Source organism: Juglans microcarpa x Juglans regia, chromosome 1D (assembly GCF_004785595.1).
Source record: "Juglans microcarpa x Juglans regia isolate MS1-56 chromosome 1D, Jm3101_v1.0, whole genome shotgun sequence".
In the NCBI taxonomy this organism is placed as follows: domain Eukaryota; kingdom Viridiplantae; phylum Streptophyta; class Magnoliopsida; order Fagales; family Juglandaceae; genus Juglans; species Juglans microcarpa x Juglans regia.
Window position 1 is genome coordinate 34,540,812 of NC_054594.1, and position 25,449 is coordinate 34,566,260.

The 25,449-nt window shown below is 34.9% G+C and overlaps 2 protein-coding genes and 1 pseudogene across 3 annotated transcripts; 2 read left to right on the forward strand and 1 right to left on the reverse strand.

Moving 5' to 3' along the window:
• The first annotated feature begins 836 nt into the window (after positions 1 to 836).
• Positions 837 to 11,931, forward strand: LOC121268348 (leucine-rich repeat receptor-like serine/threonine-protein kinase At2g14510). Of its 2 annotated transcripts, XM_041172582.1 has the most exons (10): positions 837 to 1,147; positions 1,218 to 1,764; positions 7,379 to 7,631; positions 7,707 to 7,833; positions 8,180 to 8,315; positions 8,409 to 8,480; positions 8,563 to 8,631; positions 8,942 to 9,013; positions 11,286 to 11,354; positions 11,436 to 11,931. In XM_041172582.1, the coding sequence occupies exons 1-10, from the start codon at positions 1,069 to 1,071 to the stop codon at positions 11,476 to 11,478; spliced, it is 1,467 nt and encodes a 488-aa protein (XP_041028516.1). In that variant the 5' UTR covers positions 837 to 1,068; the 3' UTR covers positions 11,479 to 11,931. The 2 variants fall into 2 exon arrangements, with proteins under 2 accessions (XP_041028516.1, XP_041028508.1); XM_041172574.1 differs by having other exon boundaries at positions 838 to 1,147; positions 7,379 to 7,833.
• A 578-nt stretch (positions 11,932 to 12,509) lies between these two features.
• On the reverse strand, positions 12,510 to 13,504 carry LOC121268365. The gene has a single exon (XM_041172595.1). It carries the CDS (start codon positions 13,395 to 13,397, stop codon positions 12,693 to 12,695), a length of 705 nt encoding a protein of 234 aa, XP_041028529.1. The 5' UTR covers positions 13,398 to 13,504; the 3' UTR covers positions 12,510 to 12,692.
• Positions 13,505 to 16,021: 2,517 nt separating this feature from the next.
• LOC121246938 lies at positions 16,022 to 18,323 on the forward strand (annotated as a pseudogene).
• The last annotated feature ends 7,126 nt before the right edge of the window (positions 18,324 to 25,449 follow it).

Consider the following 25,449-nt stretch of genomic DNA (forward strand, 5'->3'; position numbering starts at 1 on the left):
GTTATCCTCTCAAAGTCGCAATATTTTTTACCTCTTACAGGATTCATTTTCAAATATCTCAATTTTTGAAACTTGACCCAAACATATACGAAACATCACGTTAACATTTGGTTGATAACTTCGTGACATGAAATCTTGACAGGATAATTTAGATAAAGCAACTTGATTGATTGTCTATAGTATTTGCTGTCAATACTACGACACTTCATATAAATTTATTTCTTTTAAATATAATAAAAGGATCCTGTTATAGTCACCGAGACTCTCCACCTACATCGAGAAGTCATTTGGTTTTTTTTTTTAAAAACATATTTCTTTTAATAAAAAAAGGGATAATAATTCTTTTGAACTGATGTGAAAATGCACAGATTTATTTGAAACGGAAGTTTGAAAACTAAATTTTACCAAGTCTAAATTGTACAGACGTGATACTAAAAAATATATACTTCTCAATTGTTGAATGGATTGGATTTTTCTCGTTTGTTTTTTAATATAAGTTGAGATTAAAATTAAAAATTAAATAAAATATTATTATAAATTATTTTTTTAATATTATTTTTATTTTAAAATTTTAAAAAATTAAATTATTCATTATATTTTATATAAAAATTTTAAAAAATTATAATAATTAAATAAATGAGATAAATTGAAATCTACTGCAAAAACATTCAAGGCGTTGAATGAAATTTCTGTTCATCGCGGGGGCAGTTGTACTGTTGTACGGGAAATGGTATAGAGAAGATATTGGCGCGTGTAGTGCTGCACGCGTCGACGATTTGAACCAGCTTGGACCTGCACAGCTTGGCTGGACCCGCAAGCAAATGGGAACAGTTCCAGCAAGCAACGGCTCCATTTTTGGTAATCCACCTAACGCCCCCAACCCAATAGAGAGAAGCGAGTACCACCATTTGAGACCTGGCCCCCCGCCACCACCACCACACCCCGACATGCACCTTCCTCTTTTCCAACTTCAACGACCCTTTCAACCCTCGACCAAACAAAACTCAAACAAATGTCAAACATATATCAAAGGCTCTGTTTTCCGTCTCAACTGCCAATTCATCAACCATGTCTGTTCTCTCCCTCGTTTTCTTCTTCAGCTTCCTCCCCCTTTCACTTTCCCAGCCCCCACCCCCTCCCCTCAGAGGTAATTTAGCTCTCTCTCTCTCTCTCTCTCTCGCTCCATCTCTCTCGACAACTCATGTTCTTTTTCTCAGGATATTTTATTGACTGCGGCGCTACTGACGGGTCTACAATCGACAGAAAAGTATGGTTTCCCGACGCAGCCTTCGTCTCTGGTGGGACGCCCAAGAACCTTACTACCCCTGTCCTCGATCCCATTCTCTCCACCGTCAGGTCATTTCCTCTGCAGAACAACCTCCACAAGAAGTTCTGCTACGTCGTCCCCGTCTACCGCGGGGCCAAGTACCTGATCCGGACCACCTACTTCTATGGAGGAATCAACGAAGAGGACTCGCCGCCCGTGTTCGATCAGATAATCGACGGGACTTTATGGGGAGTGGTGAACACCACGGAGGATTACGCCAACGGAATGTCAACGTATTTTGAAGGGGTTTTCGTTGCGCAGGGGAAATTCATGAGCCTGTGTATCGCGGCGAATACTTATACGGATTCAGACCCGTTTATAACGGCGTTGGAGTTTCTGATAGTCGGAGACTCCCTCTACAATTCGACGGATTTTGGCAAGTATGGTCTGGGGTTGGTTGCCAGGCATGCTTTTGGGTTTTCGGGATCGATCATTCGGTACGTATTTTACTAAGATTTTCTATTTTCAGATTGTTACGAGCTCTCTGTATGAACTCGATTTATGATATTATGTAACACACCTCTAGTTACTTGGAATAAAAATAGACTAAAATTGCTCACTTCGAGGGAGCACCTCCATAAAAGAAATGAAGAAGAAGATAAGAAAAAGGAATAGAGACTTTCGTTAACTTTCTGAATGATCAAATCCTAGAGCCCTTGGCTCATACATAAAGGAGATGACCCCTACAATGGGCCTAGGCTAACACTTAAATCATACGGGAAAATAAAACTAAGGCCTAAGGCCCATTAGCTATCTTGTAGTTCAAATACATGTTGAATTGAAATTGTAAATGAAACTGGCTCAAGGCCCATAGCCCATGTCCTTCAATATTCGGGGACTGTGACAAACCATCCCCCATAGAAGCACCTTGTCCACAAGGTACGGTTTGGCTGCCACCCTTCATTTGTAACTGAAAATTATGAACTTCCAACTCATCATCTGTGATCCAATCGAAGTTTCCATCTTCTACACCATGTCCTGCAAGGCCCATGCAAATAACCTTGAAAGAAACAACATATGGGGATGACATTTGGTCAAAAACCTCTTTTGCAAACTCATCCTTGCCATCTTCCACAACCCTGGCAGCTGTATCTGCTTCTTGAAGCCTTCCAACATCATTTGCTAACAAATTCTCAACTTCAGAATTATCTCAACTACAGCTGCAATTTTAATGTCAAAAAACCTGTCTGGAAATTTTTCCTTTAATAGTTGAAGAGTAGGTTCCATTTGAATTCCAGCATGAACTATCACAATATCTTTATCCTTCTTTGCCTCCACAGCTAAAGCCTTCACAATGCAATCACTATATATCAATGAGTGGATCCTAGACGGTAATGGACAAAAATTGCTTGAATATGACATTTCACTCTTTTGATTATGTTATGGTCCCTCAGTTTCCTCTGTTACTACATGAACCAACACAGGACCCCTTGAATCCAGAGATGCTACTTCTTGAAGAACAGGACGAAAGTAATACAATCCAAGCTCTTCAAAAAGAGTTGATCCCAGTGGACCCATTATACCTTGTGCATACTGATCTACTTTGGTTGCCAATTCGTGCAAACCCCTACCAATTCTTTTAGTAACACCCTTAACAACTTGTCTCAAACCCATGAATACTTTCACTCGTCTATCTTGTATTTTTGTTATAAACCACTACAATGAAGACTTACTGAGAGACTTTGCGGCATCAAGAATGTCAGTTATATATACATCGTTCGGACATATCTCCCTCAGCGGCAATACATCGAGCAAAAGGGTAGGAAAAAATTTCTTACCTCTTAGTCTTGATGTGTTTGGTGACCATGCAATGAAGAAAATCTTGCTTTTCTGCAATTCTCATCAGTGATGAAATCAAAATCAAAGACTGCATAGCGGCACTCATTGGCAGGAAGAGACTCGTTGAAGTCATCGTAGGTTTCATCTAGGTTTCCGAGTTTCTCCACGACCACTTCTTGATTCTCAATCTTGAAAATGATGAATTTGTAGTTCCTCTTCATTTTTAGCTCCAAGAACTTCAGCTTACACGCATCATTCACAGCCATTCCAGTTGCCGAATTCGCAATGTGTATTCCGAGGGCTTTAAGGGCTTGCTCGACATATAAAAGATCCTCCAATTCGTCTCCTCAAGAAAATTCCGAGGCCACGGAAGAATAAACAATGCCACTGCCAGAGGCTCCGGGAACACAAAAACCAACGCTACCTCAAGAAAAGTCACCACCCTTCTATTCGCCTTGGAAGACCACATCCTATTAGCATTCCTCTGAGACCATATCCTCCCATAAAATACCCCGTACACCACAATCCAAGCGGCAGCAACCATGTTCTTCATCACCATCCTCACGTTAATGAAAACAGCTCCCGCAGACGGTGTAGCTCTGAACAGAGATGAAGCAAAAGTGGGCGTCGCGGACGCCGACGTCATTCCGAATGGAATAGAACTAGAACTAGACTTGGGAATGAACTGTGTTGAAGATGGGGTGCCCGACGATGATGGAGGTTGAAAATGAACGGCCGAGGGCTTTCTAGTCATCGAGATAAGGATCGGCATCACAGAGATTCAGAGAGAGAGAAGGAGAGATTTGGAGGGAGAGAAATCCCTCAAGAATGCCGAAAACCCTCCCTACGGCACCGCGCAATTCCCACATGTTGGTTTCCGACCAGAAGCCGTCTCAGCATGGCCTCGAGGGAAGTAGAAAAAAATAATTTCCAAAAATCTAGAATAATCTCATTCGCATTCCGAATATGGCCTGGGTCGAGCCAGTTCTTCCTTGGGTCCAAAAATTTCTGCTGAAACGAAGAAATGGTTTCGTGGAGGTGAAGGGAATAAATCGGTCCGTGAAGGCTGTGCGAACTCTTTGTACACAATGTGTTTAGCTCTGGAAGGATTCGTAGGTGGATGAAGGTTCAGTGCAAACATGATGCACTTTGGCCATGGCGGATGCCATATGAGTCGTGGCCATTTGTTTGGGATATTTTCCAAGCAGATGGTTGCTTCTCTTTTGAATTGAAAATAGATTACCAGATTTTCGAAGGGATTTATGAGAACAGGGGAAATAGAGATCTCATTTGGATCAGCCTCTTTAGCAAGTTCTTCTTTCTGCAACGCACCAAGTTCTTCTTCTTCTTCTTCTTGTAACGCACAAAGTTGGTGTTCCAGATGCTTGAACTCTTCATCGAAGTTGTTCTTGAATTCTTCAAAATTATTCTTCATATCTTTAAATGTCTGCAAAATGACTTCATAACGCTGTTGTGATTGTTCAATTAGCTCCTTGATGTTGACTAAGGATGAGCGAATTTTTTCCATTTCCATTGATTAATGAAGCAGATGTCAAGAAAAGGATGGCTCTAGATACTACTTGTAACACACCTCTAGTTACTTAGAATAAAAATAGACTAAAATTGATCACTTCGAGGGGAGCACCTCCATAGAAGAAATGAAGAAGAAGATAAGAGAAAGGAATAGAGATTTTCATTAACTTTCTGAATGATCAAACCCTAGAGCCCTTGGCTCACACATAAAGGAGATGACCCCTACAATGGGCCTAGGCTAACACTAAAAACATACAGGGAAATAAAACTAAGGCCCAAGGTCCACTAGCTATCTTATACATGCTGAATTGAAATTGTAAATGAAACTGGCCCAAGGCCCATAGCCCATGTCCTTCAATATTCGAGGACTGTGACATATTATTAAGCAATTTATATGAAGTTTTTATTGGATTTAGTATTTACACCATTTTAGTTTAGTAGCCGTCTGTCTAATTTTGGCCCTTCGGAGCCACCCCTGTAGAGTAAACCCTGGTCCCGTGCACTGCACCCTCAGAAGTTTCCCTACACGGAACTGGTTAAACCGCTGATTTTTCACCCAAAAGTGTGACTTCAAAGGATTGTTTACACCCATGAGGTGCTAAACCTTAGACCTTGAATGGAGTAATACTCCAAGACCAAGACCTTCACCACTTAGGCCAACCCTTTGGGGTTCTATCTAATTGTATATAAGCTTAGGATTTCAAACAAGAAAGGAAGTTTAATCTGTCAGCCATATGCGCTTTTTTGTTTTATTTTTTTTATAAGTAAAAATAGATTTTATTAATCCACGTAATTGGGCAATGCCCGAGTACACAAGAAGTATACAAGAAAGAGCCTAATTACAAACTACGCGTAACGGAAAGTAGCATAAAAGTCATTAAAACTCATTCCATTCAATACAACAGATGAAGCCCAAAGCAACAATGTATGAAAAAAAGGCCCTAAAACCATCCGGAGAGTGTTCTCTATTGTCAAAACAACGACCATTTCTTTCATTCCATGTGCACCACATTAAGCATAGAGGCACCATCTTCCAAACAGCTGCAATGTGACGATTACCTTGAATCCCTCTCCAACATGACAATAAATCTATCACCCTCTCAAGCATTACCCATGCAATACTAAGCCTAGTGAATATTTCATCACATAAAGCCTTGACTTCTTCACAATGAGTAAGTAGGTGATCTACTGATTCACTGTTGTGTTTGCACATGAAGCACCAATCTATTATGTAGAGGCCACGCTTTTTCAGCTTGTCAATAGTCAATATTTTCCCATGGGATGCCAGCCAGCCGAAGAAGGCAACCTTGAGGGGAGTATTGCTCCTCCAAATGCTCTTCCATGGGAAGACATTGGAGGAGTGAGTCGTCAATAACTTGTAATATGATCAGACTGAAAATTTCTTGCTCCCTATAAGTGTCCAAAGTAATCTGGCCTCTCCTCCTGCCTGTAGTTTCAGCACATATAACACACTGTAAAAATCGCAATGTCTCCCACCTCCTAATCTTGTACAGTTCTAGTAAGTCTCACGGACCATTGAAGGGAATCAATGGAGATGCTCATATTATCAGCCACAAAGTCACCCTTATCTTACGCAATCCTATAAAGAGAGGGGAAAGCATTTTTCAATGCAACATCACCACACCAAATATCGTGCCAAAACCTAATTCGCGTGCCCCTTCCTACCTCAAGTCTGAAATTACCGAGTAAATATTCCCATCCATTCCAGATAAATTTCCAAACTCCCACGCCGTAAGCCCCTCTTACTACATTAGAGCACCAACCTCCCCAAATGCTCCCATATTTAACATCGATGATGTTCCTCCAAAGAGCATCCCCTTACTGATGATACCGCCATAACCATTTTTTAAGAAGGGCCCTGTGAAAGATTCTCAATTTTCTTACCCTAACCCGCCACAAGACAAAGGGGTGCAAACTTTATCTAATTTAATCAAATGGAATTTTTTCTCATCCTCTAAGGCTCTAACCTCCCCACAAGAAGTCACGAAAAATCTTCTCTTGAGCATTCGCTACCCCTGCAGTCAAAGGAAATAAAGATAAAAAGTCCATTGGGAGATTAGATAACATACTCTTGATTAGTGTGATTCTACTGCCTTTAGACAAGTAAATTCTCTTTCAACCCGCCAGTTTGCATTCGATTTTCTCAACAATCACATCCCACGTTGCCTTGGATTTATGAGGAGCCCCCAAAGGAAGTCCAAGGTACTTCATAGGCAAGGATGACACCTTGCAGCCAAAGATGGCAGCCACTTCTCTTAAATTATTAACAAAGCCAACTGGAACTATTTCAGATTTTGATAAATTCACCTTAAGACCAGAGAGAGCTTCAAAGCAAAGTAGGAGGGTTCTCAAGGAGCAAATCCAATCGGGATCCGGATCACAAAAAATCAACATATCATCGGAGAAAAGGAGATGAGAGACTGATGTTCTCAATTGTTTTAGGTTCTGTCATTATTATTTACTCTGTATCAACTAACAAAATTTCTTCATTTTACAATTTTTGGTATATAAATTGTTTTGATTGAATCATTAAACCCGCCAAGAAGACACAATTCAAAACTAGCAACTCATGAAATAATTGTCTCAGAAAGTTTTCGTGTGCGCGCCCGCATGTATAGTAGGTTTCAGAAATGTGAATTACCATATTAAAAATGATTAAACTCTTTTTTTTTTTTTGCATTTATTAATCTTTTTTTTTTTTTTTTTTTTGTGCACCAGCTATCCCGATGATCATTTCGATCGGGTTTGGGTGCCATTTGGAGGAAATTATTCTACACAAGCAGGAAACAGGAACATATCTGTTTCTTCTTTCTGGAATCTTCCCCCTTCAAAGATATTTGAGATGGATCTGAACACTACCAAAGTACAACCAATGGAGTTGAACTGGCCTCCACTTTCTCTTCCGAACTCAACATACTACATTGCTCTATACTTTGCAGATGATCGTAATTGGAGCTCTAGGGGGTTTGATGTAAGCATAAATAATGTATCATATTACCGCAAATTGAATGTCACTCCCGCTGGTGCTTGTGTCTTTGCAACCCGGTGGCCACTTGCCGGAGCTATAAAGATAACTTTGACCCCTGCTGTTGGTTCAAACATTGGTCCTTTGATAAATGCGGGAGAGGTTTTTGAGGTGCTGACTCTAGAAGGAAAAACTACTACCCGAGATGGTATGGTTTTTGTTTTTGTTTTCATTCTGATGCAACTTGATAGTTTCATCATAACGTCCTCATATTTACTCATAAAAAATATGTTATTTTTGTTTACTTGGACCTAAATCATTGGCTGTGGTGCATGTAAGCAGTGCCCTATGAAGTTAATGGTTCAGAAAGTCTATCTTCCCCCCCCCCCCCCCCCCCCCCCCGCAAAGTGAGATGTGTTTAACCTGGATGAAGGGCTAGATTAATTCATACATTCCCAGCACCCAACCTTTTGAAAATGTTCGACATTACACTTCATGACAACCGTCATCAATTATATGATCCTTTTAAAAGGGAACTGCATATCTTGTCACAGTTATAGCTTTGGAAAAAGTAAAAGACAGTCTCAAGAATCGTCCACTTGTTTGGAATGGTGATCCTTGTTTACCCCGCCAGTACTCATGGACTGGCATTTCCTGCTCCAAAGGTCCCCAGATTCGCGTGATCACCTTGTGAGTAAGACTTGACTCACTATGTCATGATAATTTGTATGCTTGCATTTTTTGTTCCATAACAAGAAGCTCACACTTTCCTGTTGTTTCCAGAAACCTGACAAACATGGGTCTCTCAGGATCGCTGTCACCTAGCATTGCCAACATGACAGCATTGACTGGCATGTAGGTATTAGATGATGAATTTATTGATTAATGAGATTGGGAGATGAGGATTTGATGATTGGTAATTTAATGCTATTGGCAGCTTTCTTGGCAATAACAATTTGACTGGACCAATTCCTGATCTCAGTTCATTGAAGATGCTAGAGATGCTGTAAGCTATTTTTGGCTATCATCATTTTTTATTGAGCACATTAAAAGATAGCATGATTTCATAAGAAGCAATTACCACATGAGCCTCCTCTATGATGGTATTATGCGCTTCAATGACATGAAACCTATGGTCTCTATTGTGCATATGTTGTTGAAGGCATTTATCTTCTCTGACTGCTTCTTTCATTATAAAATATTTCATTGTGTGGATTGTATCACCTGAATGTTTAGATCCTGAGACCTTTTGATATTACTATTGTTGTGATTAATGATGTTTTCCTTCTCTACTTTCGATACCATTTTCCTTGAAGGCATTTGGAAAACAATCAGTTCAGTGGAGAAATTCCCTCGTCACTTGGGACCATTGACGGATTGCGTGAACTGTAAGTGTTTTTTCCCCTAAAATCGGCATACCTTTCCCCCTCTCCCTTTCAGTGCGTGCATATTAGTTCATGTTATTTTATAATTTGAGCACTTCTCTTATGTCATTGATGTATTATCGTCCAAATATTGTGTTAAAAGGTTTAGTTTTAGCCATTCGGCTCTCAGGCATCACGATAAACCACTACTGCCTTTATCGTTGTAAAACTTTGATCAGATTGAGCCATGGCTCTATGGCTGAGGTTCTTATAATGCATTGGATTATTCATGATACAAGATACAATTGTATGGATTAAGTATGGTAGCAAAGGATTCATGTAGCTGATCCTAATTTGTTGGTACATTGGGTGAAGTTAGATTGATGATAAAAGTATAGAAGAAAATGAGAATTAGTCACCATCCCTTGTATCAAACCAAAACTAACCATGACTGACGTATCAATACATTAGTATACTACAGCAACATAACTAAAGGCCTGGTGTCAACTACTGAGGATCAACTACGCAAATCCTTTTGAAGTTAACTGGTGCTGGCTTAGCCATATCAAATAAGATATTTGTTTGTTGCATCTCTACTGGCTCTATTTTTTGTTAGAACTTCTAACCATGTCTTTCCTGCAATCTCTTCTCATTTTCTTTAGATTCTTAATGGTCTTGCAATTCCATTCCTGATAACGTGCTTACACACGCAACCAAACTCATCAAATTATTGGGTGTGGTTGTATGGGAAGCTTGCCAGCATACTAGAGGGGGATGATTTCTACTTTCAGAATTAGTGAATTTGCACCTCCAGGTTTTGAAACCCTCACTCATATGAGGCTCATTCGGGAGAAGAAGTTTTAGAGAGAGAGAGAGAGAGAGAGAGAGAGGAGGGAGGAGGAGTCCAAGCTCTTGAGGGCTTTTAAAACACAATCTTCTAGTGATCCTTTGAGGTCCATAATCCAAAGAGGCTCAAGACCATTCGATCTTCCTTTTCAAGCATCAGAAGCCCATCCTTTCTATTTCCTTTTGGATGTCCACCACTATGATACATCTAAAAGCATATTGAAGATATCTCCTATCAAAATCAGATTCATATAGATTGTTTTTTCAGAATCTCACATGACATTGAGCGGTGGTGTAGATGACATGTTAGAAACATTGTACCTTTGTAGTTGAGGTTCAATGAAACTTGGGGTGCCTCTTCTATTCTTTGCATATCTGATGCTTGCTTACAAATTGAACTTTGTTGAAAGCAATGGGTTATGTTTATTTAGACTATTAAATTAACCAAAGATGCTCTGCCAACCAATAGACATATTCACAAGATATGTCAGAATTTGACTTTGGGTATGTGGCACGAGAGGAAATGGCTGGGAAACTAAAATTAAGAAAAAATGAGCTGAGAAAAGAAGGGATACATGAAGCCTTGAGGAGTCTAAACAACCCTTATTGATCGTTCCCTTGTTGGATCTCATCTTAAATCATTGATTTAGCGCTTTATTTTAGCACGTAAGTTCGCACAAAAGATGGGACACGAAAATGTTGGTTTACTTTTTATTTTGAGTTTGGAATACTCCTCATGTTTGACCAGAAACTTAGAATATGCCTCTGTTACTATGAGATGAGACAATGTCATTGCATGCAACCTTTAACTTACATCACAAATTAGCAAAGAAAAAAAGGATCAAGTGGATTTTGATGGATTTTTTCTAACTTTTACCTATCAAAAAAATTGGAATTTTCTAACTTAATTTCTAATATGCGCATACTTTGTATGTATGTTTACATATTCATACATTTATATATAGATAACATATCTTGTAAATACCTATATGGATGGTGCTGCATATCTTAACTAGATTTTACCCATGTATTTCCTGTACTTCACTCGATTCTCGATCCTGTATCAGGATGAGAACAACCACAACTGAAACATCTGCTTTTTTATTTTGCTGTTAAGTTACATCTGTATACTGTAGGATTTCCATGTAATCTATCTTATTCATAGCTGGGTAGCAATCGCCTGTTAATTTGTCCATGCTTTCAGATGTAAATATTCACCTTCTACTTTAATTATTAAAATTGCGACTCACTGTTGTGCTAATTTTTTCTTCACTTTTCTGGAAGATTGAGATCATTTCCATTTTTATACATGCTGCTGAAAATGCCATTGATTGACAACATGAGGGGACATTAATATGATTTTGTTGGGGGATTCTTTCTGCTAGTATTCAATAAAAAAACGTGGCAACTGTATGTATTATGTGCTTGACTTGGTTCTTCTGTCTTTCAGTTTCGTACAGAACAACAATCTGACTGGTCTAGTTCCAAGTATCCTTAAAAAACCTGGGCTGAACCTCAAGTAAGTGTGAACATTCCCTAGTCTTATTATCCATATCTCATCCACCACTGGTTAGGCTGATTGTTTCTATTTTACTGCTAGGACTTCTCCTGGAAATAATTTTGCATCTCTCCCACCTTCTTGAGCAAGTACTTTAGGATCTAATGATAAGAGCGACTTGGCTGCTTTCTCCAGAAACTTGATTCTGACCATTGATTCACGTATCGATATATTCCATAAAAGAGCTGTTATTGTTATAAGAAGTCTGCTGGAAGTTGTTTATGCAAGTTCTCCAAGCTTGGACTTTTGTACTTGGGGTAGATATTGCTCTCCAGAGCAATTTGGAGCATTCAAAACTCTACACTCGAAATGGTTGTTTCTTTTTTTAGTCAAATGTAATTGGATCATGCTTTAAAAATTTATGTGATTGTGCATATAATCATACCTTATTCATTTGTTGTATAGTTTTGTTCGCTAATATACTACAGGTTCTGTTTTCAGTGAGGTCGTGGATTGTATCTGTTCATGTTTTTTATACTTGTAAAACATTACTTATTCACGTATTTCTTTCTAATATGACATGGTTCCATTCTCTTCGTATGGGAAGTGGCTTCATTACAAGGCCATTTTCTCTTTTTATTTTTCTGTCGCCACTTGGTTGTTACCTTGCTATGAATATTGATATCTTTTAATTTGTTTTAAATTTGCTGGGTTTTCCCTAGAGGGACTTTGATATCAGTATCTTACGCGTTGGACTGAATCAGCTTTTGCAGATTCATTAATAATCTCTATTTTGCAACTGGTTTTTTAAAGAATTAGACAGATTATGCATACCTGAGATAGTGAGATGTACTCGGAGCTCTTGTATTCTCAAATGCACAATAATATTTGCTCCTTCAGTTCCTTTTTCACCTTTCATAAAGGGCAAACCGTCAACACTTCTCTTCTACCACAATTAAATTCAAATTCTCTGTCTGGTATGCCTGAATGCGAGACCCACATATTCACAGGTTCTCCATCCTGCACTGGGGCATGACTTCTCACTTCTTACTTCCCTATCAGTGTGAGACAGATACATGTGTTTTCCAGGTGATAGAAAAGGGAATATGCAACTAAAATTAATGCTAATATCATCCGACAAGCAAAATAGCCAGCATTTACAGTGTCCACTCTTCAAATCCATAATTAACATTAATCTAAATTCGAAAACAGAGAAGTATATATATATATATATATATAATATATATATATATCTAATGAAAAGAAAAAAAAGAAAAGAAAAAAGAAATGAGAGTGATGAACATATATAGAACAACTCTGCAGAGACCAAATGGAACTTTAGCTGCCAATTTCTCCTCTTCACCTCTCTAGTCTTCCCTTCTTGAGTGGAAACAGAGGTGGCAAGGAAGTGCTCTTCACCTGCGTGTAAATCGGCACATTAATCATAGGCCTTATTTTAATACTAGCTGGTCTTGTCCTCTCCAATCCTTTCTTTATCCTCTTTACATGCTTCTCTCTGTTCCTCAAGCCTTGCTTCCCTTCATTTTGTGTAGTTATTTCGGCAAGGGAGCTAGAAGAAGACGAAGATGATGAGGAAGAAGATGGTGATAAAGAGGAAGCGCGTTGTTTCTTCAACCTTAATAGCTCTTTCCATAAAACAGTGCACTTTGGTGGCCTTGGAGATGGGTCATCATCAACAAACCAACCTACCCTTGTATTCCTCTCCTTTTCCACCACTTCTTCTGCCTCTGTGTCTTTCGCTTTGAGACTGATCTTATTAAGCTTTTCGGCATGCTGTATTTGCCAGAAGGGAAGGAGCTTCCCTTCAAAGAAAAGCTCGTCTGCAGTTAACATTGTATGGCTACTCATATTGCTTGATAAGAACTCGAATTCTGCATTTCTTGCTTTATCTATCTCCATTTCTTCATCGTTCTCGCCCAGGGGATTTGGGCTAATGGAGATGAAATTCTTCTCATCAAGGAATTCAGATGAGAAAGAAATCCGGGGACTTGAAGACTGTTCAGTGGATTTAGAAGTAATTTGAACAGTTTCCAGGAAGACCATTTTGGCCGTGTTTGGGTTCAGAGAAAATGGGAATAAGGTTGTGTAGTTGTAACTTGTGTTTGATCAGATGCATGAGATTGTGATTTATAAAGGGAAGTAGATGCTTTGAGGCTTCTTATATTGTTAATACCTTTGTATATACAAATATATATAATATTTTAATCCCTTTGTTTTGTCATTTCAGTAAAATTGTGGACTATGGGATTATAAAATATCATGTGGTCTGGTGAAGTCGAAACAAGTGAACCAAGTTAGTGTTTAGAATATAGGAACAGCACATGGACACCTTGGGAACTCAAGACCAAAAAGGCTTTCAGTACCGCATTTTTGTATGCAATTTTAAACAGACTTTTACAATTTCTTCTTGCTTTTCTAGTACCACAAAAGGAAGGAGAATCAAAGATTTTTTTTTTTTTTTTAATTCAATGCAAAAATAAAATAAAATATAAGACAAGAAAATAAAAGATAAAAGGGTAATATATGTACTGATATGGAGTTATCCATGGAGTTTATTGTTGATACCGTTTAAAACGTGTGAAAAATAAATGGCATCCCCCAGGCTGACCATATCTGATTCCTCACATTAAATTGTGGATTAATACTCTCGATTTTAAAAAATGGTGTTACAATAGAATAATCTAGGCTGGTTCATTTATCAGTTCTGAATATATTTATATATATATATTATATGAATATATTATTATATCTGAATTTAGTGATGAGATCAATTGAAAACTCTGCCAGAAGATTTTAACAAGAGATAATAGGGTGCTAAGCTTTAGATTAGGTTATCATTTCAACCAAAGTAAAGTGGTGGTCATGGAGTATTAAAGAGTGGCTAAGCTTTGTAGTTTGACTCCCATGCTTATAAGAAGGATTATAACATGGGAGGAATCCGGAGCAGCATGTGGACACATGAGAGTAATTTGTAGCCATGTGAAAGCTGAATCTATGATATCTACAAGATACGTACACTCACTGACCAAGTTGCCCTTTTGAAGAGCTTCATCATTGTTGGTGCAGCATGTTATTTTCAACATCTGGGGATGGGTTTTCCTGTCATCTGACAAATTAAGTTTACAAGTGGTAGATATCATATTCATTTGTTGAAAAGCTTCCATTAAGATTTGGACAGCTCTAATTAATCTACTTAAAACTAGACATACAGCTAATAAACATAGCAGTAGTAGTCTTTGGATTACTGTATATTGGAGGATCCGTCTGTGGCTCTCCTATGTCCTAATAATTGAAGGAGGCAGTGACGTGGAAGATTTACAGCCAGAACATGTAATGGACAGCCAGGATTAGCCCTCTGATTGACAAACCAGCATTTCACAATAACACTTTTTTGTTTGCACTACAAACAATTCTAAGCTTGGGGGATTTTTGAAATCAAAGCTTATTGGCAATTACAGTACTCTGTCATAATGCAGGCGGTCAAAACACTGCATTGAGATGCATTTGGACTCTTAAAATTTAAGTGGGACCTACAGAATTGAAGACCAAAGTACCACAAACTGTTGTTACAGACAATAGTAAAGGGTTGGAGGGACAAGGAGATTTAAGTACTCATTTGGTTACTTTTATGGGAGAGGTCAGAGTGGGACACAGTTTTTGGAGTTTTGAGCAAAATATCTTTTCTTTATATGTAAAAAAATGCAGATCCAAGTGGTGCACTGTGCATAATTTAAGAGTCCTATGAACAGCAATGTCAATGTGGCTAAACTGTAGATTAGTGGGGTGGGGGGGACCATTCACCATTCTATTAATATAAAGGGATGCAACTTGCTAATGCTTAGGGTTAGGGGAGAGAGGGGTTTGGTCTAGTCTCATGCAATACCCAGATGCATAGGTAACATGATCACCTACGGGGGTTGTATGTGTTTAGCCTGCTGCTATTTTAAGGTATTTATAACATATTGTTTACGAAGTATAATGTAATTTGAAAAATTAATTTTAAAATTTAAATTTTAAAAATCAAATCTTTCTATTTAAGTAATGTAAATTATGTGATCTACATACCGGTTTGAAGATAGAATAATTAAAATAAGAATTATAATACATACAAGTCGATGTATAAACACACTATTTATTGTAAAATTGTTACATTAACCATAAAAAACTTAAATTACAAATAATTTTTATGTTAGCTAATTCAGAGTATGTAAAAAATGAAATTGATGGCCAGAGTACAAAATTTGGAAAGGAAAAATAAAAACCTTCCAATCGATCAACATGAAGAAAGTTGGCAAACAGCCAAAGTGCAATCACAGTCAATCATAATGCATGTGATGCAGAATACCTCATTAGCATTGCTTTCCGCATTTGACTATTCTTTCTGTCTCTTTCTGATGTACTATTCCCAGACATTGAGTTAAAATGCAATTTTCAAAACAATAATGATCCAAGACCAAGGACAAAAGTATGAATTCGATCTGTTACTGCCTTTTGGCATGTTGCGTTATGATTATGGGGGGACTTACTTCAAGATCGATATAACAAATTAAATGGAGACAGCTCAAAACATTTTAACATAGCCCTCGAGTATCTACAGCAACACTTGGATCTGGATCTGTCCAAGAGATTGGAGAGTTAAGAGCTAACTGAAACCGAAGAAACGGAATATGGATGCTGAGGACCAAAATCATGCCAACTTTCCTCGCTCTGCATTACTTTCAATGGCATATAGATTTATGATGTTTTGTTGTCTCAGGCCACATTGTGCTAATTTCTTTGAGTGTCTCATCCTTGCAGAAAGAGGTCAGGTGGAACTACGTACGTACCCAAAAATAATTGCATGCAGTTGATCATAATATATAGTCATTTAGGGCCGGGGGTGTTTATATATTTGAGTCAGTTATTTTTCTTTTCTTAATTAATTTCTATTTTCCGCCAATTAATCTTTGGATTTGTTAATTGAAAGCAGTGAAACATTTTTCCTACCATTAATCCAAAAGTAATGTTATATACAGTCGTAAATTGCGTAAATATCGTGCAGTTGCTTTAAAAAAGAGTAAAGTTCACTACTAAAAAATTAATTTTTTTCATATGGGTCTAGTATATATTCACTTTTTGTAAAGTGATTGTACGGCGCTTACGCATTCACGACTGTAACTATCATTTCTCTTACACCAACCTAACCTAGTAGTGCTGGAGACAGCTTGTTACAAATTAAATAGAGAGTACCGGAGACATGAGCTTGTTACAAAATAGAGATTCATTCCACTTCAGCACTGAATATTTTCTTTTTTTGATCATTTCCATCATAATTAATTTTGGTTCAACTTCAAAATACACGGAGAGAACAGATGAGAAAAAACACACAAAATAACGATGTGGTTTTGCTGGTGAAAGCACAACACCAAAACAATCCACTGTTAAAGAAGAAAGTTATGATAATTAATTTATTAACTGTCTTAATTAAAAGTTGCTGCGCGCTTAAATCCTCTTAAGAATACAATAAAATAATATCTTAACAAACACTAGCTACAAAATTATAGTTCTAGCTAATTCTATCAGAAAATCTAAATCTAGTTTTGGCATGTGGAGAGTATTACTCTAAATATATATTTATATGGGACACGAGTAAGTACTTCATCATGAACTGGCCATAAAAGCATGGATCGGTGGAGCAAAATCTCTCATCTGATGATCGATCAGACAAACACTACCATCTAATTAAAGCACGTACATTTTCATTTTCTTCACACAAATTAACCACATTTAATTTGCTCTTACGTACGTACTGTTGAAATATAGAGGGTTTTGGAAAAAATAATACATATATATTTTCTGTGTATAAAACTGTACAAAATAAGCCTATTATATATAGTTTAATATGACCAAAATAAATAAGGAAATACAATGAAGAAGGAAATATTCTAACCTAGAGTAATTACAAGAAATTAAGAATATTATCATAATATTTTAAGAATATTAGATATAATCTAAGATATATATGTATACACTAACACTCCTCGGGCTTGGTTCGATAAATTTCGGCCAGTGGTTACTTAACAAGGCTTTCTTTCTAGCCCATATGATTTTGCCTTATTTCTTCGTACTACTGGTGTAGGTACTATCATTCTTCTTCTCTGTGTGGATGAAATGATTATTACTGGTGATAATATTGCCGGTATTTGAGATCTTCAAACTTTTCTTAGTCAAAATTTTGAGATGAAGGATTTAAGACACCTTAACTATTTTCTCGGCCTTGAAGTTACTTCGAATCAGGACGGTTATTATCTCACTCAAGCCAAATATGCTTCTGATTTACTTTCCAAAGCTAGGTTGACAGACAGCAAGATACCCATTAGTCCACTTGAGTATAATATCAAACTCCTAGCCATTGACGATGCCCCACTTACGGATGCAACACTTTATTGATGGTTAGTTGGGAGTCTCATTTATCTTATTGTCACCAATTTTAACATTTCATATGTTGTTCATCTGGTTAGTCAATTCATGAGCGCGCCTCGATCTACCTATTTTGTTGCCGTTCTTCAAGTTTTAAGCTATATCAAGGGCACTTTGTTTCATGGTCTACACTTCTCATCACACTCATGTCTTGAGCTACAGGCTTATTCTGATTGAGTTGGTGATCCCACTGATCGTCGCTCTGCCACTGGTTACTGTTTCTTACTTAGTACTTCTTTGATTTCATAGCATAGTAAGAAACAATATGTTGTTGCCTGTTCTAGCATTGAAGCTGAGTATCGTGCTCTCGTTGATACGACATTTGAACTTTTGTGGTTGTGCTGGCTTTTGAAATATATGGGTGTTCCTCAATCAACCAGTTCTCCTATTCACTATGATAATTGTAGTGCCATCCAGATTGCGCACAATGATGTGTTCCACGAGCGTACCAAATATATTGACAATGATTATCTCTTCATCCGCCATCATCTTCAGCACAATGTCCTTTAGTTACTCTCAATCCCCTCTGAAGATAATCTTATTGACATTTTTTACGAAATCACATCTACCTGGTCAGCTTGATGATCTTGATTTCAAACTTCAATTGACTTCGCCATCACGATTTTAAGAGAGGATGTTAGTGTATACATATATATCTTAGATTATATCTAATGTTCTTAGAATATTAGATAATATTCTTAATTTCATGTAATAACTCTAGGTTAGAATATTCCCTCCTTCGTTATATTTCCTTATTTACTTTTGCCATAATCAATTATATATAGGCCCATTTTGTATAGTTTTATACACTTAAAATATATATGTATTATTTTCTCCAAAACCCTCACTATTTCAACACGTACAATACCTAAATTATTTCTCGACCGAAGGCCACCCACAAAAACAACGTGAAGCGCCTAGTTAGAGTTAGATGATAAGTGATCAGTACGTACGTAGCTAGCTTGGCTCTTGAGAAAAATGGATTTCGATCGCAAGAGTAATAGGTATAAGCTCAAAATGTTTAAATTTTGTATAAATCTTAAAAACGTGGACTCATAAAAAAAAAAAAATGATTTTTTAAAATTTTTTATAATAAATTTTATTTTTTTTATAAAAGACTTGCGCCATAGTACTTCTACGTTTTGAATATTAATGCACGTTAGATCTAGGTCTCGTTTGGATAGTAAAAATATTTCATCTCATCTCATCTCATCTTATCTTATCATTACAATTATTTTAAATTCTCATACAAAATATAATAAATAATTTAATTTTTTTAAATTTTAAAATAATAATAATATTAAAAATAATATTTTAATAATATTTTATTCAATTCTCAATTCATTTTATCTCAATTTATTTTATTGTAACTCAATATCCAAAACTCACCCTAATCGAATCATATGTAACAATGAAACTCACACGTGATCATCATGTGCTTTTGCATACTATAAATTGACAAGATATATATTATCCTAATTTGTTTTTGTCACTCGACAATTTGACATATCGTCACAGTACAGTACCAGAAATAGATCCTATTAATTATATATTTTTTGGCTGTAATATCTTTCGCCATTTTTTGTGGCCACTTTTTATTTTTTATTTTCTTTTAACAAATAAATATATAATGCTCAGTACAATCCCTTTGTCTTATCGGTTTCCTTGTTTTTTAATAATCAAGGAGCTTCTACTTTCTTGATTATTTATTAAAATAAGCTAAAGTAGTAGTTTATTCGTAGCTAGGTATACCAAGATAAGTAGGAGTGTAATTTCAAATCAGAAAATTTGAAAACCGATCTGGATCGGACTAGACCGGACCGGACTAAATTGGACCAATTTTACCGGTTTTAAACCGATCTGGTCCGAGACCGATTCTTATAATGGAAAAACCGGTCGATTCCGGTTTTGAGATTTTCCGGACCGGACCGGTTTATTAAAAATATATATAAAAAAATAATATTTATATTATTGTATATATAAGTTTTATATAAAATATTATATATATATTAATAATTAATATATATAAGTTTTATATATTATGTATAATTATAAATTTTTATATATAATATATATAATTATATATATGAAATAATATCATATATGAAATAATTTCTTATTATAATTTATAAATTATTACATAAAATTTAATATTAAATCACTAAAAGTTTATAACTATTAACTAATACTAATAGTCTAATATAGACTAATGACTATAGTTATACTTATAATTAATACTACAAGTTTTTACTAAAAGTTTATAACTAATACTAATATTAAATATATAGTTTATAACTAATACTAATATTAAATATATAGTTTATAACTAATACTAATATATAACTTATAACTATACTAATAGTCTAATATTAATACTATTATATAGTCTAATATATTATTTAGCTATACTAAATTACTAATATATAAGTATATAACTAATAGTTATAGACTATTTAACTATTTAACTAATAATTAGTTATAGACTATTTAACTATTTAACTAATACTAATAGTAATAGTCTAATATAAACTAATGATTATAGTTATACTTATAATTAATACTAAAGGTTTTTACTAAAAGTTTATAACTAATACTAATATATAACTATACTAATATGCTAATATTAATACTATTATATAGTCTAATATATTATATAGATATACTAATATACAAGTCTATAACTATTTAACTAATACTAATAGTTTAATGTAGACTATAAACTATAGTTATACTTATACTAATATAGTTATACTAAATACTTATAACTAATACTAATATATAACTATACTAATAGGCTAATATTAATACTATTAGACTATGGTATATTAAATGTATTACAAATATATATATATATATATATATATTATATAGTCTAATATATAAAATATTTGACTTTAGTATATTAAATGTATTACAAATATATATAGTTAATAAATAATAGTTATATTAAATCACTATAATCACTATAGTCTATAGTCTATTAAATGTATTAGAAATATATAAAAATTTTAATTATCATTTAAAAAAAAACACATTAAAAAGATTCAAAGAATTAAATTTTAATTAAATAGTAAAGGGCAAATGTCAAACGGCGCCATTTTAATATGTTTGAAAAACCTAAAGTGAACTCATCACTATCACTCGACACTCATCTCCTTCCGTCTTTCGCAGAGTTCTGAACTCAGCAGCAGCGGCGCCCTTCATCTCTTTCGTCTCTCACTTCTCAGTCACTCACTCTGCTCTCGCCTCTCGCAGCAAGCTCTCTCCATCGCTGCTCGATGGCTCACTCTCTCGCAGTCGCAGACTCGCAGCTCTCTCTCTCCGTCTCTCACTCTCAAGTTCTCAACTCTCCCGCTTCTCACTCTCTCGTCTCTCAACTCTTTCGTAATCGTCTCTCACTCTCAACTCTCCCGTATCTCATTCTCTCGTCTCTCAACTCTCTCATGAGTCCGTAACCTCGTCGCTCACAATCTCTCTTCTCTCAACTCTCTGTTGATCTGCCCCCAGCCCACGGTAAGGGTTTTTTTTTTTTTTAATTACATACTAGCAGTAGCCTATTATGATTTTTGTGATTGGATTTTGTGATATTAGGATTTTTGTGATTAGGTTTTGTGATTTTGGAATTTTTGTGAATCTTGATTACCAATTGGGTTGATTGGGTTTTGTGATATTAGGGTATTTTTTTTTAATCCGAAATTTATTAGTGTTTGTTATTGCCGATTGGATTGTTGTTGGTTGTGGCCTAGGCTTTGTCGTTGAATTGGTTGTGGAACTTGTGGCCAATTAGGTTTTGTTGTTGATAAAAGTCAATCCATGTATGTGTGGTATTTAATGTTAATTTTTGTTGTTGCAAGTAAGCTTTCATTGTGAACCATCAAAGGCTGTACATATGCTTTTTCTTTTCCCTGTTTGCCTACTATGACATGTCTAGCCTACTCTTCAATAAAGCGTGTCTCGTGAGTTCCAACATGTGGCATGCCCTGCTAGTGCTAGGGCTTCCAGTTTATCATTTTGCCTGATTGTTATGCCATCAGGCCATAGGCCTTTGGCAAATAAAGTTTATGTTAATTTGTTAGACTTTTGGATTTCTAATTTAGATTTTTGAACTTATTTTATTACATAGACTCATAGGCTTGTTAATGTCCATTCTTGAATTTCTTGTGACTGCTAGGTTTGTGGAAAAGTTTGTACATTCAGTCAGTAAAAGAAATAGATCTTACTGATTATCTTTCCAAAAATTAAGGTACAGACTTGTGGAAAAGTCTAGAGTTTGTCAAACATATAGCAAAGTTACAAATGCATTACAAAATAAAAGATCCAATCCACTAAACAAAACTAGTTAGATGAACGAATAGAACCTGCCTGTGAACAGCACCAAATCTGGTTGTGAACAAATTTTTTATATAAACAAACTAGTTAAATCAGTTTTTTTTTTTTTATAAACATTTTAAAAAAAAATAGAAAAACCGGACCGGACCGATTACACCCCTAAAGACAACATCAATGATGCATGCATGCATGGTGGCTTAATTGTCTAGATTTTTTAGTTACTCTAACGTAGTTTGGCATGTCTTAAATTTTGAATTTAATTTCAAATATGATAGTTAGTACTAGTGTTATAATGGCCGTCACACTTAATTAGTAAGGCTATGTTTGATTACATACACTGTTCTTTTTCTTACTTAAAAAAATAAAAACCTAATTAAGAGAGATTATTAATTCCCGAAACATAGGAAGCCATGCATATAATGTATTTCCCGAAACCAGCTTCATATATACATACATATATATATATATATATATATTATATGTGTGTGTAGTCATGCATGGCAGCCTCTTATGCCCTAGCTAGCTAGAATAAAGTTGTGTTTGGTTGTAGAATTAAATTCAACTCATCTCAAACTAATTAATCATTAATAGAATTTATTACTTTTTCAATTTTTCATAAAAAATTTAAACTCATCTTAACCTAATTCATATATTTCAATCTAACAAGTTAAATTCATCTCAATTTAAAAAAGTTAAACACATCTTAATATAAAGATAAATATTCACAACTCAATTCAACTCATCTTAACATCCAAGCGTAATCTAAATGATTTGCCGGGTTTGTACATATTATATAGATCTATCGTACGTTCATGACCTTGGTCAACCTTTCCATAGTTCAAAACCAAATTTGCAGGGATCAGTCCAATTAAGTGAATCGAAAACCATCTCAATATCTAAGCTCGATCAATTCCCGGCGGATTCCTGTTGCTTTACTCATCGATAACGATTGACAATCTATGTTGGGGTAGAACTAGGATTTAGTGTGTGAGGGAGCGATGAACAAAGTGTATTATATATAGGGGTGAATAATAACCGACTTTAAGGTAGCAAAGTGTGTTATCGATATTTAACATTAACCATATAAGGTTGTTATATAGGGGCAAACTAAATTATTAAAATCACCCATCTAAACCTCTCACTTGAGCTCCATCGGACTCAAGTGAAAGATAAAAATTAAGGTAGAAATAGTCATGTAAGATTTTTTGAAGCAAATGATAAAAATTAAGTAAACAAAGGTAAATTTTTTTTGTTGAATCTAAGATGGAATATTGTAAAGTCTCTATAATATAGATAGAAATAGTTATGCGAGATTTGTTACATTCACTCCTAATTGTTAACTTGATGGTAGTATATATGTACTTACTAACAAAATTAATCCAAACAAGCTAGCTAGTGGAAGACTTAAAAGGAAAAATGTAAATAAATAGGAAAAATAAAATTGTAAATTTACCAAATAGCTTATAAAAAAATATCAAGATATTTTATTGCCTCTTATGAAATGTAAAAAAAAATAATAATAATAATAAAAAAAAAAAAGAGAATGTGAGATTTTATTAATGACAAAAAATAAGTGTGATTATGAAAAAATTATTAAAAAACTAAAAAAAACCTAGACAACTAAGTACTAAATGAGATTTATGAAAATGTTTTGGGAGGCAAATGATCTTTATATTAGGATATCTTAGCAAAAACTATATATTAAAGCATATTTTTGAAAAAATTTGGCACCAACGTAAGTCCGCCCCTGAATCTATGAGAGCATTCGCATTGAAATATTCAAATGCAAATGCAAAATGTTAAATGGCTAATAAAACATGAAAACAGGTTGCATTGGATTATGCAAGTATAAAACCAAATGACTTTTAGCTACAGTGATTCGACTCTTCAGTCATATTTGACTTAATACTGTAATTCAACCAAATGTTTGTTTATTATTTTCTTCTTTCAGAAGCGCTCTCTCTCTCTTCCCTCAATTTTTTCCAGTCCAGCCTCTATACATAGTGCATCAAGCCAGCTAGTAAATGAACAAGTATTTACATAGAACAAGCACATACCTTGGCTGCCTGAGATGCTACTTGGGATTTAACGCAAATTTCATTAGTTGGTTGTACTGATCATGAGAATATGACATTGACATTATGTTTGAAATAAGTTCAATGTTATTGTATTAAATATTTAGAATGTATTCGTTGCACTCTAAGACTCATCCACATCTTTATCTAAATTTCATATTGTATAATATTAATATTTTCATGTAGCTTTTAATTTAGAACAAAAAAGAATTAATAGAATAAAAAAATAAAAAATATTAAATTTATAATATTTTATTATTATTTTGACTGATAAATAAATAATTTAATATGAAAATAAATTTTGAATAAAATAATTAAATGTAAAATCATGTCATATTATTATGATCAGTTCAAAAAATTTATATTTATATAATCCAATGTTAATAATATGATGACAAGGAGTTGGGATCGTAGTAGTACCGTAAGTATAGGTTACCATTCATGCCACTTGCACGCCTAGCTAGCCTCTTCCGAAAGAAACAAACATGTTACCCAATCGTGGAACAGTATAACGATAAGCTATACTGACTCGCAGCATCCTACCCAGTCAATCGGCCCCCCTGCAGCCATGGCCAATACACTGCCTGGGGTCCCCCAAATTAAAGCAGTACTACTTTCGTCGGACTGGGACACAAAATGGATAGAAAGATTAGCTAGCAGCTGGTGTATATAGATTATGAAAGACTTGTTATCTTTCTATCACTCTTTTATTATTATATAATATATTTAAAAAATATATATACAATTTTATTGATAATTATTTCTTTAATTATTAAGTAAAATAAAAAATAAAAAATAAAAAAAATAATAAATAGGTGATAAGAGAGTAGTAAACTTATTATTATCTTATATAGCATATAGAAACCCGTATGATTAATTTATAAACCTTAATGTTAGAAACTTTTTTTAAAATATTATTTTTTATCTTAAACTTTATAAATTCACAATCTTAATTATCCGCTTAAGTATCACATGCCAAATAGTTTCTTTATTTTCATAATTAATTTATAAGGTCATTTAAAATATATAAAATTAAAGATAGATGCAAAGAATAGCATTAGATCGGTACAACTTATAGTCAAAGTACAGTCAATGTTGCAATTTCTCTAAATTCCGTCTGCATCACTATATATATATATAATATATATATATATATATATTTCACGATCCAAGAAATTAAATATAAATTTTAAAAAATTGTGCTATTTATCCGATGTTATAATCACTTACTA